At 37.3% G+C, this 16,529-nt stretch overlaps 2 protein-coding genes across 2 annotated transcripts; one reads left to right on the top strand and one right to left on the bottom strand.

The window, feature by feature from the left end:
• Positions 1-4,114: 4,114 nt before the first annotated feature.
• LOC111467674 (transcription factor bHLH30-like) lies at positions 4,115-7,347 on the top strand. Its single transcript, XM_023112658.1, has 2 exons — positions 4,115-4,879; positions 6,406-7,347. The coding sequence occupies exons 1-2, from the start codon at positions 4,298-4,300 to the stop codon at positions 6,913-6,915; spliced, it is 1,092 nt and encodes a 363-aa protein (XP_022968426.1). The 5' UTR covers positions 4,115-4,297; the 3' UTR covers positions 6,916-7,347.
• A 2,059-nt stretch (positions 7,348-9,406) lies between these two features.
• On the bottom strand, positions 9,407-15,512 carry LOC111467670 (transcriptional repressor ILP1). Its single transcript, XM_023112655.1, has 6 exons — positions 14,092-15,512; positions 13,646-13,813; positions 11,063-11,739; positions 10,590-10,872; positions 10,102-10,391; positions 9,407-9,907 (listed from the first exon to the last, which is right to left on the bottom strand). Exons 1-6 carry the CDS (start codon positions 15,316-15,318, stop codon positions 9,715-9,717), a joined length of 2,838 nt encoding a protein of 945 aa, XP_022968423.1. The 5' UTR covers positions 15,319-15,512; the 3' UTR covers positions 9,407-9,714.
• Between the last annotated feature and the right edge of the window lie 1,017 nt (positions 15,513-16,529).

Below are 16,529 nucleotides of genomic sequence, written 5' to 3'. Positions count from 1 at the left end.
TTTGATGGGTTTTCAATGAAATCTTTTTTTCAAGTGGTAAAGTACTCCTTCTCTCCATATCTTTACCATCACCCCTTCAAATCTAGCTGACCCACATGATTATATATTCATAGAATATATCGTCTTCTCTATCCTTCAAGGCTTAGTGTCTTTGCTGGCACACTGTCCGGTGTCCACCTCCCTTCGGGGCTTAGTGTCCTCACTAACACATTGTCCAGTGTCGGGGTCTAATATCCTTTGTAACAGCCTTAACCCACAGCTAGCAGATATTGTCCTCTTTGGACTTTTCCTTTCGAACTTTCTCTCGAGGTTTTTAAAGCGTATATGCTAGGGAGAGGTCTCCACACCCTTATAAAGAATGTTTCATTCTCCTCTCCAAGTGATGTGGGATCTCACCTTTTTTGGGTGAGTCTCGTTTCTCTTCAAATAGTCATTTGTCTGTGTATTTTTGTAACAGTTTAAGCTCACTTACCGATGTTGTCCTCTTTGGATTTCCCTCAAGGTTTTAAAATGCGTATGGTAGTAAGAGGTTTCCACACTCTTATAAAAAATGTTTTGTTCCTCTGTAGGATCTCACAATCCACCCCCTTCAGAACTCAACGTCCTCATTGGCACTCGTTTCCCCTCTCCAATCAATGTGGGATCTCACAATTTTCTTTACAATGCATGTCAACTTCTTCGACCACATTGTCTATCTCATGAAGCTCGCCCACATACGAAAATCACATCGTGGGCAATCAATATTGACGTCTCCATCTCTATAGAGACGCCCAACCAATATTGACTACTCCGAATTCATTACGTAAATGACCCGTTTCTCTTTGAATTGTTCTTTTAAACCATCCAAAACCCTAACTAAACTAACAAAGATCAAACAAAAACCCTAATCTTAATACCCACCAAATCAATAATTTATACTCTTTGAGCTGAAAAGAAAAGTCCACAACTTTGAACATCTTCAAAAGGGCATGATTGATAAACTCACAAACAACCCAATTCATATAAACAAGGTAAAAAGAGAATTTTTCACAGATAACCATGCAAAAGCACCCATGCTCTAGAGCCTTTCAAACTCAAAGACAAAAACAAAAAAGAATTTGCAAAAGCTACAAGTTAAGAAGACAAATGGACAATCGTGCTAAAGTGAAGAGGGCAGAAATCAAAGTGTTTGTACTTTAATACTACTTTTGATTGGATCGGACAATGCTTAATTAAGACAAAAACAGGGTTTTTATGTTTGTAAATATAAAGATATATGAACAATAATGTTGTTGAAAAGGGAAAAAGGGTATTAATGATTTATGGTTGGCTTTTGGATAGCCATGCTCTGCTAACGTAACTGTGTGATTACCAGAAGTTGCCGGCCAAGACCCTTCACGCCTTTCTTCTTCTAATTCTTTTGATTTCTTTTGGGTTTCTTTTTTGTTGTGTGTCTTGTTTTTGGCGCAAGGATTGCAGAGACAAAGAATTGGAAGGTAAAAATGGGAAATATAGGGAACCAAGTAACAAAAGGCAAAGGGGTAGGCGTTGCAGGGTGCAGCTAAGCTAGAGGTTTTTTCATGTCTTTGTGTGGTAGCATTCGGCTAATAGTGGTTTTATACAGTCCATTTGTGAAGGGAAGCCTTTCTTGGAGAACCGTGCATTGTTTCAATAAAGTGACTGAGAACATCTATTATTCCCCTATTCTCTCCTCTTTTGAGTTTTGGGACTTTTTGGGTCATATTATCTTATCAACCCACCAAATCTTACCTACAAAAGTTTATGAAAAAGATCCAATTTTTATCTTTAAACTTTTGATTTCATCCGATTAGAACGTAATGACTTGATTAGTGTTACAATCTTAATCTTGATTATCTTTATTAATTCATGATAAGTTTGTAATTGTGAGATTCGGGTGGAGAGGGGCCCACCGTTGATAGATATTGTCTGTTTTGACCTATTATGTATTGCCGTCAGTTTCACGGTTTTAAACACGTCTACTAGGGAGAGGTTTCCACACTCTTGTAAGGAATGTTTTGTTCCCCTCTTCAACCAATGTCAATCCACTCCCTTAGGGGCCAATGTTCTCGCTGGCACACCGCCCGGTGTCTAGCTTTGATACCATTTGTAATAGCTCAAGCTCATCGTTAATAGATGTTGTCCACTTTGGCCCGTTACATATCACCGTCAACCTCATGGTTTTAAAGCGTGTCTACTAGGGAGAGGTTTCCATACCCTTATAAGGAATGCATTGTTTCTCTCTTCAACCAATGTGCGATCTCACAATCCATCCCCCCTTGGGGCCAGCGTCCTTGCTGGCACACTGCCCGGTGTCTGGCTTTGATACCATTTGTAACAGCTAAAGCCCACCGCTAGTAGATATTGTCCACTTTGGCCCGTTACGTATCGCTGTCAGCCTCACGGTTTTAAAACGTGTCTACTAGGGAGAGACTTCCACATCCTTATAAAGAATGTTTCGTTCTCCTCTCCAACCAATGTGGGATCTCACAGGAATCCTCTTTCTAGCATACGCATTTTAAAACCTCGAGAGGAATCTAAGAAGGAAAAGTCCAAAAATGACAATATTTGCTAGCGGTGGGCTTGAGCTGTTACAGTAATAATTTATTTCCTTTCTTTCTAGTTCAACAGTTACCGGATAGGAATCAAATCATTGGCGGGTAATTAGTGTCGTATATCCACTGAATCATGCAACGTAACGATCTCGTTCCATAATTTCTTTTAGTTACCCCATGGTTTGAAAATGATTCTACAAACAAACAAATGGCATGGTACATAATAACATAAAAATGGAATTCATAACCTATAATAAACAGTATTACATGTGGGTGAAAACATAGAAGTTTTGTTGTCCTAACACTGAATTGATATCATAATTACATATTCTCTCAAAAGCTTAAATTTTTCGCTAAGAAAATGTTCCCACAACATTCAAACTTTGATTCAAAGCCACTCCCTGACTGAATCCAACATAAAGTAAGAGCTAAACAAGGGTTTTTCTGTTTCCTATGACCCTTAATGAAGAAGGGTTCGTACTTGATGACTTCAAAAAGCCATTAATTTTGACATAAAAGTTAAGACCCATCAAGAATCAAGATAAACTCACATGATTAATGCACAAATATGGCTGAACCCAAGAAACTTTTGTGTTTGAATGAGATATAGAAGAGAGAGAAGGATATGGAGTGTGTTCCAAGACACAATGATTACATGTTCTTAAAGGTAGTAGAAAGGGTTGGCGTGGACATGGCTAAGAGTATGGAACAACAATTTGGGGGCTTGAACAATAACAGATGTCAAGAACTCGTTCATTTGAGTCTTGACTAACTTATAACAGTTCAAGCTCACCGCTAGTAGATATTGTCTGATTTAGCTCGTTACGTATCGTCATCAGTCTCACTGTTTTAAAAACATGTTTCTTAAAGAGAGATTTTTACACCAAAATTGTTTCGTTCCCTTCTCTAACTAACGTTAGATTTCACAAGGATTCTAAATTTTTATTAAAATCATGCATAAAACCTCTCCCACATCGGTTGGAGAGGAGAACGGAGCATTCCTCATAAAAGTGTGAAAATCTCTCCCTAGCAAACGCGTTTTAAAAACCTTGATGGGAAGTCCAAAAGGGAAAACCCAAAGAAAATAATATCTGATAGCATCACTGGGCTTGAGCTGTTACAAACTTATAGCCTTGGTTCATTTTACTAAGATACTAATCTCAATCTTGACCATTGCTCGTATTCAAACTATTATTTTTAACCCAACAACGTAAAAGTGCATAGGGTAAAAATGAACATTTTGGAAGTGTAAAAACAAATTTGAAAGAAAAGGGTTTTAGCCAAAGGCAAGCTTTTTAGAACAATGATCTCCTCAGCCCTTTTTGGTCCTTGTTTGGACGACAAAGCAATGTTTTTATATGTTCACTCTCTTTTTATGTGGTCGTGTCTTCCCATTATATATAAACAAAACATAAAGCGATAATATATAAAAACATATACTAAATGGGGTTTTTCTCTGTCATATGCATATAATAATGTGAGCTAATTTTAATAATTATAACACAAAAGATCTCTCAGCTCATTTCACTGCCTAGAAAAAGGCATAGGGGATGGACAAAGAATAATGGCGTAAGAAGAAAGTAAAGCAAAGCAAAGCCAGAGGGAGAAACAGCTCTATATATTGAAGCTCAAACTAAAGCTTATGTTGAAGGCAATGAATTAATGGTCAAATTCATAACTTTGATCCAATTTTATCATAAAGGTTTGCCCTTTTCACTTCATTTTGTCTTTATTTTGTGAGTGATATGCGTGGGGAGGATCAAGAACAGGATCATCATCAACATCAAGGGGAGTGTTCACAAACAATTGAGAATATGTTTCAAGAACAGCTTCTTCTTCACCAACTACAAAACAACAACACCGATCATATTATCTATGGAGATCATCACCATCATGGAGCTGGAAGAGGGTTGATTTTCCCGGGCGACGTCGTGTCGCCGGTTCTAAACTCGTGGCCTCCGCTCAACCCATTTCTCATTCCTCCTCCGCCTCCGCCTCCACCACCAACATCGTTATGTTCGTCGTCGTCGTATGGTAATCTTTTTAACCGGAGACCGGCTAATTGTCTTCAATTTGCTTATGATGGAACTTCCTCAGCGGACCACTTGGGTCGAATCATATCAACCACGCTTGGACCAGTGGTTCATCATGGCTCAACTGCTCCCTTTGGACTTCAAGCTGAGCTTGGCAAAATGAGTGCTCAAGAAATAATGGATGCCAAAGCTCTTGCAGCTTCTAAAAGCCATAGTGAAGCGGAGAGAAGAAGAAGAGAGAGAATCAATAATCATCTTGCTAAGCTCCGGAGCTTACTTCCTAGTACCACTAAAGTAAGCATTTTTATGAATCCCTATACTGATTTTCACATACCCTTTGGTTTGTTTAAGTTTATTTCCATTTCTTGCATTGCTTTTTTGGATCAAAGTTGCAATTTTTAACATATAGAACAACAAATTTCTTACATTTTTAACATCCCATGATGTTTCCTCGTTTGTTCAAAAAAGGGTTTGTTGTGTCGTGTTTGTTTATTGTTGTGGGAATGAGGAAGAAGAAAAGAGAACTTAACCGGTAATGTCGCTGGATTGATATCATAAAGAGGAACCAAAGTTGCAGTTGGAAAAGGGTTTCGGTTGGGAAATTTGTTGCCGGATGTCAGTCAAAAATATGTTAGAGAATGAAAAGAAATAAAGAGAGACAAATTCAGTATCCTTGTCAGTTACCCTTAGAGAGGCCCTTATCTATTATTCTTATGCCCTTTCCCTCCCCACTTCTGAGCTTAGCCCCACTACCAATGACCCTAAACTCAAAACACAACACTCCCACTAGCTGACTCTCTCTCTCTCAACCGTCTAAGCCCATCACTAACGGATATTGTCTTTTTTAAACTTTCCAGTAAGGTTTTTAAAACACGTCTGCTAGTGAGAGATCTCCACACCTTTATAAAGAATGTTTCATTCTCCTCCCTAACTGACGTGGGATCTCATATTATCAATACCTTAAACCCAAAACACAACACCCCACTAGCTAACTCACTCACTCAGTATCTATAACCACCTAAGCCCACAGCTAGCCGATATTGTCTTATTTGGACTTCTCCTTTTGAGTTTTCACTCAAAGTTTTTAAAATGCGTATGCTAGAGAGATATTTTCAAACCCTTATAAGAAAAATTTTGTTCTACTCTCCATTCGAAGTGGGTTATGAAAGTATCACAAAACCTAGTTGGGGTTTCAAAATATCAAGCTTTTTGGCTTAAATTTACCCAACTTTTAGGAAATCGATCCATTATCTACTGTTGGTTCCTAATCTTAAGTCTGCTTTAAAATTTTTATGTCGATAAATTTCTTTGCATGTGTTGAATTGTGAGATCTCACATCAGTTGGAAAAGGGAACAAAACATTTCTTATAAAAGTGTGGAAACTTCTCCCTGATAGACGCGTTTTAAAGCCATGAGACTAACGGCGATATGTAATAGGCCAAAACAGACAATATTTGTTAGTGGTAGGCTTGGGTTGTGACAACAAAACCAAGCATTAAACTGTGTGCCAGCTAGAACGCTGAGTCCCAAGGGGGTGGATTGTGAGATTCCACGTCGGTTAGAGAGGGAAACAAAACATTCCTTATAAGAGTGTGAAAACCTCTCCCTAATACACGCGTTTTAAAACAGTGAGGCTGATGGCAATACTAACAAACCAAAGCAGACAATATTGCAAGCAGTAGACTTATTACATGATGTTATCTACGATTTTACTTAGATTAAGGAAGAGCATTAGAACAATGTCTTTAGTTTTTCAGTGTTCTTTTGAAGCATAGACCAACAATAACAAAACCCTTTATACTTTTGGTGACATTAAACAGACAGACAAAGCTTCACTACTAGCAGAAGTAATACAACACGTGAAAGAGCTAAAACGGCAAACATCATTGATAGCAGAAACAAGTTCAATCCCAACAGACATCGACGAGCTAACAGTGGACGATGCCTCAGACGAGATGATGATCAACGGCGCCAAATTTGTAATAAAAGCTTCTCTTTGCTGTGAGGACCGTTCAGATCTCCTCCCTGACCTCATCAAAACACTGAAATCCTTGCGCTTAAGAACCCTCAAAGCTGAAATCACAACCCTTGGTGGGCGCGTGAGAAATGTGCTGTTTGTCACTGGTGAAGACGACGAGCCATCAACTGACCATAATAATAACAACAATAATAATAATAATAATAATCCCAATTCAGACAGCCAACAACAACAACATAGTATCAGCTCAATTCAAGAAGCATTGAAGGCTGTGATGGAAAAAACAGGACCGGATGATTCTTCGTCAGGAAACATTAAACGACAAAGAACAAATAACATCAATATCCTTTAAGGTTTCTTCATGTTTTTTTTTTTTTTTTTTTAATGAACTGAAAATTTACATATCACTGAAATTTTCCACCATTTTAGAGGAATCTTTTTCGTTGTTCGAAAGAAAAGTGATCTTTTGTGTAAGAGTGGCTTTTCCTAGAGTTGATAGCGATACGTAACTGGCCAAAACGGAGGACAGACGATGATGTGAGAAAAGTATTGAAGTTTTGTTTTTTATGATTTGGGTAAGAGGGGCTTTTCCCAGGGTTGCAGTGAAGGTAAAGAAAAGCCCTAATGAGGCATGCATGTGGTGCAGTTGTGTCCCCTTTGATATTGCAAAGTGATGCAACAAAAAGAACTGATTTTTTTTTTTGGATATGAAGATCTGTCTTGATTTTATGTATTATTTTGTCTTTGACCCATCTTGGGATTTGCCTTGAAATCATCTTCTTCCCTTCTTTTTTCAGATTTTGTTTCAATATTTTTGGATTTGAGAGGAATTTTGTTGATGTTTTGTTTCTCTTTTTGTTTCTTTATGCAATATCATGTTGTTTTTACATAAATTGATTACCATAAGTTAAATTATAAGTTTCGTTTGTTAGAATGACGTATTTTTAATCATTGTACTTATAAATGTTTTAGTTAAATCTCTGAACTTATAACATATTTGTTGTGATTCTCGAGTAAATGAGGAGTATATGAATGAATCGATACTATATTTGAATGAGAGTGATCTTAAGGATAGAATAACTAAGCAATGCTTAAAAGAATCGAAAGTTACTACATATACCACAAAGTGTACTTTTCTTTTCGATGATTCAGTCATAGAAACTACAAAATCAAACGTGTTTTACTCGGAGCGAGCTTATGTTAGGTGACTCTTGAAAAATTGTGAGCGGGAATAAAGCATGCTGAAAGAACTCATATTGGTCCGTGCCCAAGACGTTATGCTTGTAGTGTCTTTATGCGATTAAGACTTTTAAAATTTTGTGTTTAATAAGTTACTATCGTAAACTTCATATACGTTTAAGACTTTAATGACAGATTGCCTATATTATTTAAGATCATGTGATAAGTTTGGGCAAGTTTAACGGTTTTTTTAGTTCAACAATCCATTAACTTTGGTGACGTGTTACTAAAACTTAAATGTGTATTCGTAAAATCGTTACATGTTGAAGTGTGTGGAGGCTAAACCGACACCATTTTTAAAGTTGACGGGTCAAAATCCAAATCATAATATAAACTAATATATAGATAACTTAGCTTTAAGTTTGCATGTAAATGGGGTTCTTTAGGGTTTTATGAACTGAGTGTAAAATGTGATGATTAATTTCCTTAAATCAAACATTATAATTCAACAACGTTGTCTTGGTTGCCAACATTAGCATCATCATCTGAAGCGTGTTGACCTTTTATGCATTAATTGTCTGATTAAAATAAATGTTCATGATGTGTTCAAAGTAATGAAGATTTGTAAGCAAATAGAAGAGATTTCTGGTTAATCAAGATGTCGTTTATCTTGACTTTGTTTCTCTATGATATTATCTAAATGGATATGAACCATTGTTTCGATGGATATTTTGGATTGAATTCATTTCACTTCAAGAATGATAATTCGTCAAGAATCAATTAGCTAACTGTTCGATTATGTGATGATCATGATATTTGTGCATGAATTTGTTATATACTTGGGAAATTAATTATGGGAGATCATATCAAGAATATTCGTGAATGACACGCTCTCATGAGAAAAATAATTGTGATGATTACTCATTTAATTTTATGATCATGAGAGCTAAGTCGAGTGAGGCTCGTCTCCATTAACTATATTAATACTCAATGCCCATCGATTGGGATAAAATCTCTTAGGATTTCAACTTATGCCTGAGAGAATTGATAAAACCCAATAAAAATGAGTTAATTGTCCACTTTGACCACAAAAATTACATATTTAAAGGATAATATTACATATTTTAAGGGTAATAATTTAGATTCTACCCATGTATGTATGTTGCAAGTATGAGATCCCAAGTTGACCACATTCTACCAATGCATGTTGCAAGTGTGAGATCCCACATTGATCGTGGAGAGGAACGAATCGAACGAATCATTCTTTATAAGTGAGGCTGACGACAATGTGTCAACGAGGACGCTAGCCCCCAAGAGGAGTGGGTTGCAAAATCCCACATTGGTTGAAGTGTTTCCTTAAAAGATTGTGGAAACCTTTCTCTAATAAACGTGTTTTAAAACTGAGGCTGATGATGATACATAACAAGCAAAAACGAACCGTATTTGCTAGCAGTAAACCAGACTCGACCTTTTCTTCAAAAAAAAAAAAAAAAATCAAGTAATGACCAGGAACGAAGTGAGTGATCGATCATACCTTGATTGAGCATGAGATAAACCATAAAATTCTTTCTCAATTCCAATGATACTATTATTTTTTATAGAAGTTTTGAATATGTTAAAAAGTGTCATCGATGCTAAAAAATTGAAAGTTCAAAGAAATGGGCTGACCCAACTTGTGTTTAGTAGCAGGCTCTAAGAATGAAGGTTGCATATCAATGACACAAGACCAAATGGAGGGAGCTATCAGAAATGGCCATAACGATCGTACCAAATAAATTCATCAAATGCTAATGGGTCACAGCTCTGCAGTTAGCTCTTTTCAGACTCTAATGCCGCATTCTCTAGAACAATGATGTCAATTCAGTAAGAATCAGGATCATCTTTGAGACAATAAACTTCATCAATGTTCCATAAAAGCATATACACAAGGTACATCGTCCTATCTTGTGATCACACCAGACGCTCGTCGAGCTCATAGTGCCTCCCTGAGATGGAAGGTCTTAGCAATGTCTCTTGCATTGTCATATTCATTCAGCTCAACTAGCATCTTCTTTAATCGCCGAGCTAGTCCGCTCGTCTCGCTCTCAGCTACGCCTGAAATATGTTTTTTCTCCAATGTTCTTCCCAGTAGCATAACATAGTCTACCAATGGTTGCAACTTGTGACTGCAAAACAAAAATTTGGAATCATAAAAGTTTATGGGTATTATTTTTGTGTGAAACAGAGAGATATATTCATAATCAAAAGGAATGCAACTTAAACGCTTATAAGCATCATTCACGTGCTTATTCCCTTCACTGATATTATTTAGCAAGCCAAATTACAAGTCCAAACAAAGAAGTGAATAAAATATCCAAACCTGCGATCACCGGTGACGCCGGGGCCTGTCCACACTCCTAAAAGAGAAGCAATGATTCTCTCGGTTCTTGTGACTGCATCATGTATGTTCGCTGTGATGCTTCTAACATGAGGTAGAACTTTCCCATACAAGAGCTCTTCAAGGGCAAGCTTTTCTAAAATGGGCAATGCAATGATTTCTTTCCACAAACATATGTTTCTCATCAAACGAACCGATATGCCAAACCGATATGCTGCAATTCGAGCAGCATTTGGAACAGCTTTCATCACCAGTGCACTCCAAGTCGGAACCTATTGTTTTGTAAACATGATCCAACATCAGCAGATTAGATGAAATAATCCATTGAGAATTAAACATGAACGCATAATGGCTTATGGTACAGTGAAGTTGAGGATATATGCATTCAATTCACGCAGAAATGTTGGTTTCCCTGATAATATAATATAAAGACAACCATATTATTGAAAAGTGCAAAACCGAATTCATACCGTAAGATCTTCAACAGCACTTGACAAACGAGTACGAATAACAACCAATAATTCCATAAGAGCTTCACTTGATGTTGGAACATAGTTAGTAATCAAGCTAGTAGCAAAAGCTGCATTTCGGGTTTCACGTGTGCTAAGCATGTCCCAACAATGAGCAATTTCATGGTGCAATATTGGAAGTGCAACCTTCTCAACTAGTTCTGGGACAAGGTTAGCATCAGCATCATTTGGAGCAAAATCACTACCATCTTCCGGCATACCATAATTGAACAGCAAAGAGTGCCTGAAAATTCAAAATAAGGATGGGTAAACGAGCAATTTAAATTATGTATGAATGAGTTTAACTTCACTAAGAAAGTACCACAACCAGCTGATTGGAAAAATTCCTCTACCATTCATGATTATTTTTCATATTGACTAAAGTATATATGCTATGTATATAATTAGGACTGTAATACTTAATAATATCATACCAGTTCATGTCAAAAAAATCTGCATTTTCATGCAGGGGGTCCCACTTCAAGAGTTCCAATCTCACATAAGGAGAGAAGATAGCAGCAGTGCTTAATGACATATATGCGTCACGGTAAGTTGCTGAATAATCTCTCTTCCATTGTTCAAACCTCTGTTTCACCACAGAAAGTTGGGAGAACTCCTCAGCTGCATCACTAAAAATTTGATCAGCAGTCTGAAGTAATAAATCATGGTTTGACTGGTAAGCTGCAGCCTCACTATCACTCTCATCAGTGCTAGACTCTCCTTCTACTTTTTGATGGCCATCAACTTCTGTGGATGCAAGTCTCTTGGAATCGTACTTTGCTCTCCGGCGCTTTCGAGCCTCAGCCCTCCTTTTCATATCCATACGTTTTTGTAAATTTAAATCCCTACCAAATTCATCTACCTTTGTTGGTAGATTTGCCTGTTCCTTTGCGGAGGCAATTGCTGCCTGGGCAGCACTTGTGGCTGCAGCAATCATTTCATTGCTGCTCCCCTTCTTATTCAAGATTGACATTGCTGCTTTTACAGCTGCATCTATCTCCACCATTTCATCATCATTATCAGCTACTCTTCTTTCCACGACTGTAGAAGCCCGTTCTTCGTGAAGTTTTTGCATCTGCTCCTCAAGCTCCTCTATGAATGGAGCTTTATGCTGAAAGCACAGAAGCACACAAAATATTTAATTAAAGAAAGGAGACAAAACAGCTTGAATTAAAAAGCCAGCCTAATATAGGACCTAACATCTCAGTGAGTAAAGTTGAGAGGCCTATAGTTCTAGTTTACAAGCATATCCAGCAAGGGGGAAAAGTGAAGAGGAAGGCAAGTCTTAATAATAGGAAAGGCACATGCTAACCATCAAAATTACAAACATCCCAAATGCTCTTGTACAATTGGAACCCCTTAAATGCGTTAGTAATTAAACTGTATTGCAGGCACGAAGAATGTCTTTTTATTCACGATCAAAAAACCCCATGCCCTTGTAACTCTTTCAGTAATGCATCCCAGTCTAAGTGAAAGTCTAAGAGATGCAAAAGACGCTGTGAAACTTGTCCAACAAAAAAAGAATAATCAAACATGACATATTTTTCACTACAGCAAGGTTCAATCCTTCAATAAACTACCAAACGACAAACTTTGGACTTTTGAGGTGTGGCTACATTGTCTATCATGTTTGATTCATGCATTCAAGTCAAAGTTGTTAACTTAGATGCCTTCGATAAAGTAATGGATCAAGTCTCCGTAGCTAACTACCAAATACACTAAACCACCCTAGGTTGGCCCAATGGTCAAAAAGAGCCATGTATAATTAACAAAAGCCCCAAAGGGAATGGGTTCAATCATGATGGCCACCTACCTAGGATTTAATATGTTAAAGTCACCTTGATAAAAAAATGTAGTAAAGTCAAGCCGTTGTCTCGTGAGAATAGCCAAGTGCATTCAAACTAACGCGAACAGGAAAAAAAAAAATGCTACATTGAGTATTTGCTTTAACTCTATCCCTTAACACGTATGATGCAACGCAATAGCCCCCTTTCCATAAGAAACCAGGCAAGAAAAATGAAAGTATAGACAATAGCATATGAAAAATAAGCCCGAACAAAAAAGGAGTTTGGCCCTAATTATAAAAAAAAGGATTTCAATCCAAAAGAACAACACTACACTCATAATTATAAAAAGCCGTGCGGCTGACGTCCCAAAGGAGGCATTAAACCTAGCCACCTCCAAAACTTTCACATCATATCTTTCAACCTCTCTAAAAATAATATTATTCCTTTCAATCAAAATGTCGCACAACATTGCAAAGAAGCTAGACTGCCACTAAACCCTGCCCTTCTCCTTCAAGGAAGAATTCAAAAGCACCTCCTCCAACCAAGCCCTACAGTCTCTAACAATAGCCCAAACTGTAAGCTAGATATCCAAATGAAAGATCTATGGGAGAGGAAGTATCAAAGGGTAATAACACTTCGAAAACCATATATACATGGCATCTTCAAAGCATGACTGCTATTTAATTTCTACTCCGTCCTATAGTTCTTGTTTCTCTTTTCTGTGGCAGACTATTCAGAAACTCATATCTTACAAGTATGGTAACATTGTCTATATTCGTAACATAACAAGCTTTTTATTGCTTGGCCATATATATAGCTCATAAAAAGATACAACAGGCAAAGGTGAAATAGCCAATTCTGTTGAGACTTGTCCATCTAACGTGTCCATGACATACAATAATTGTTCTAATTTCACCTTCAGAAACAGAAAAGAGCGAAAGCTGCGGTTAACTGTAGCCATAGAAGGACTACTTTATATGTCCATAGGAAGCATCAAGTTATTTGTGAAAATTAGAAATTAAAAGAGAACAAGGCTTTATCTAGCTTGTCGTATATTAAGTTTGAAATAAACCAATCATCATATAGTTGCTACATGTTTCTAACACTTTTTAGCTAACATGTACTAAACAACCGAATGTAATCTGGCTCTCTAGTTCTAGTCAAACATGCATGACAATCAAATTTCAATTTCCATAAAAACATGTAGGACGTAAGATAGGATATCTGTACCTGCAAAAAGTCACAGATAACAGAAACGAAGTCACGAAGCTTTTGCATAAATATAAACTTCTCGCCTGCAGCAGAAAGAGACTTTTCAAGGGCTGTGATATTCAAAAGAGATGCAGACAAGTTTTCGTCGGTCTTCAACACAGATGCTGCAGTTCTTCGATAGGATTCCTGAGTATTAAAGAGAATGGAGGTCATGCATACACAGAGATTCATAGCCACAAGCAACGTTAATCAATATGCACTTCATGATAACACATTATTTTGGAGATACGCTATTCATAGCAAACTAGATTCCAAGTAACACTATGGCATGTATATTAATATAAACTAAGATACTGAAAGCCCTATTAACTGAAATATCATTTAACATATTCCTAGAATCTCCTGTAAGTTTCACGTTTATACCTCTATAGCACAAGACTGAAATGAGGGGAAAATATGCATACCTTAAGCCTCCCCATATTATCTCGCATAGCTTTTTTAGCAATCTCAGCTTGCTGAGATATTGATAGCCCATCCAAACCCTGTGAAACACCAACAGAACCTCCGATACTTGTAGCTGTAGATATGCTAGGCACCGAATTGTACCCAGCTGTAGTGGGGTAAATTAAGTTTTGCTGCAGAACACTCGGAATGAGAGGGACACTTGAGCTCTCCACCCTAGTAGAACCATCATCCATTCTCTTACCCAGTCCCTTCCTAAACTGCTCCGCCTCCCATATTTTCTCCTCCTCGTCCTCATCACTGTGCTCAATAATATTCGTTCTTACCCCATCAATAGCCTGCTCGTCAAATTCCTCAAACACGCCCTTCTTCGAGCTCGCTGACTTCCCTCCAATCATGGCGATTCTCCCTGGAAACTCTGTCTCTTCATCACTCAACTCCCCGGGTGCAGTGCGGTTGCTTCCTGCATCTAACGATATATAATCCGGAGCTGCAACCCCAGCCTGTCGCATACGTTCCCTTTTGGCGCGAATTGCATTAATGGTTGCTTGATCGGGAATTGACCCAGTTGAATCCTTTCCTCTGCCAATCCCCATTGAAGCCATTCGAGCTAAGGCATCTTCTTTACTCCTCCGAAACGAACCAGCGCTCTTTTCATTACTACCCCCTTCTTCATCTTCGGAGCTCGACTCTTTACCTTCTTTAGCACTGTCCGAAATTTGTTCGACAGGCTTGAGAAGACCCTTTAGGACAATAACAGGTTCGGCGGAAGGCTTAGACTCGGATGAGGCTCTCGAACTCGCAAGCGTGCGAGTATTCTTCTGCAACTCGCGGAGGGCCTCCTCGGTATAAATTCCAGCCTGAGGTTGCACATTGGAGGGAACAGAAGCGGACGTTGAAGAAGAGTGAGCGATGCGATCCTTCAAGGCAGTGATCTTGTGGGTGGAGGAAGGCTTAGCAAGTCGAGCAGACGAAGGCTTCTTGGAATTGGCTGGTTTCGAAGAAGTGCGAAGTGGGGCATCGTTCTCTTCGTCACTGGCGAAGCTGAGAAGCTTGGGTACCTGAGGATTAGCCTTCTTGGGTTTATTGGCGACGGTGGAGGAGGTGGAAGCGGGTTTTGATGAGGCGTTTGAAACACCAGTTGAGGGGGCGGCGGCGCCATTGGGTTCGTCGTCGTCGTCATTGTCGTCGGCCCGGCGGCGAAAGTTTCTAGCTCGACTGCCGGACATGGTGATTGCTAGACACAATTACAAAGGAATTGTGCGATGAAACGAAACGAGCAGAATGAATTGTCAATTGCGAAGGTCGGGATTCAGATTCAGAAGCCGTGGATCTTTGCTAGGGTTTTTGGACGTGGATTTTAGTCGGTTTCTTGTTTCGTGCATTTCATTTCTAGCGCGGTTTTTTCTCCCCTCGTTTTTCTTTTCCCTCTCAAATCGCTTATTTTATTTAGGTCACACTGTGATAAACATTTTCCCAAAATTAATAAAAAAAATATATATTTATTTTATCTAAAAAAATATTCAATAATATCCATGTCTTTTAAAAAAAAAAAAATCTAAAAAATACTATAACTAAAAAAATATCTTAAACTTTTTTTTTAAATTTAAAAGACATGTTTAAACTTTTTGAAAACCACCAAAAATAATAATAATAATAATAATAATCTTTAATTTATACCTTAACGAGCTCTCAAAATTAACATTAAAAAGTTAAATAATTTATAAGGAGTAGAAAGATATTTTTTGTCCATTAAAAAAAATATTTTTTTATAAAGATTAAAAACGTTACAGTTAAATTTTATGGATATTTTTTAAGCACATTATTTTAATAAAATATTAATACTTTTCCTCCCATATTAACACTAAATTGTTTTTTCTTAATTTAATTTAAACATTTTATAATTTACCAAACAGAAAAATGTTAAATAATATGCTAAAAGCGAGTCTAGCTTAACTACATTTACTATCTTACTACCGACCAAAAGATAAAAAAATTCTCCAACCTCTAGTTGAGCTTGAAAAAAAAAAATAAATAAATAAATTATACAAAATACACTTACCGATTTTAAATTGTATTTATAAAATTTTAAAAATTTTATTTTTAACCTAAAACTCGAACATAGAGTTGGAAGAGAAGATTTTGAACTAAATTAACTTTTTATCTATGATTTTGGGCACGTTTACATGAACCACGACGTGAACTAAATCCATATTGATAGCAATATTAAGAGTTAGCGTTCTTTCTCTTATTCATTATTACTATCATCATCTTGACATCGAGCTAAATCCATGATGCTTTGCTAAATTGATGAACTTAAAAAAAAAATACTCAATCGTCCACCCTAAACATAGAGTCAACTAAATCGACACAACCGCCCTTATTAATATCTACAAATTATTGATTATAGCGATCAATAACTAATTAATACATTAAAAGA

This window comes from Cucurbita maxima, unplaced genomic scaffold (genome assembly GCF_002738345.1).
Source record: "Cucurbita maxima cultivar Rimu unplaced genomic scaffold, Cmax_1.0 Cma_Scf00034, whole genome shotgun sequence".
NCBI lineage: Eukaryota > Viridiplantae > Streptophyta > Magnoliopsida > Cucurbitales > Cucurbitaceae > Cucurbita > Cucurbita maxima.
This window is presented reverse-complemented; position numbering and strand designations above follow the sequence as displayed.

What these genes read in the sequence shown, in the direction of transcription:
- LOC111467674 (XM_023112658.1), top strand. Translation starts at nt 4,298, where the DNA reads ATGCGTGGGGAGGATCAAGAACAGGATCATCATCAACATCAAGGGGAG. An exon ending in TACTTCCTAGTACCACTAAA is followed by an intron (nt 4,880 to 6,405) that starts GTAAGCATTTTT and finishes GACATTAAACAG; the next exon opens with ACAGACAAAGCTTCACTACT.
- LOC111467670 (XM_023112655.1), bottom strand. Translation starts at nt 15,318, where the DNA reads ATGTCCGGCAGTCGAGCTAGAAACTTTCGCCGCCGGGCCGACGACAAT. An exon ending in TTATCTGTGACTTTTTGCAG is followed by an intron (nt 11,740 to 13,645) that starts GTACAGATATCC and finishes CTGTGCTTTCAG; the next exon opens with CATAAAGCTCCATTCATAGA. An exon ending in GATTTTTTTGACATGAACTG is followed by an intron (nt 10,873 to 11,062) that starts GTATGATATTAT and finishes TTGAATTTTCAG; the next exon opens with GCACTCTTTGCTGTTCAATT.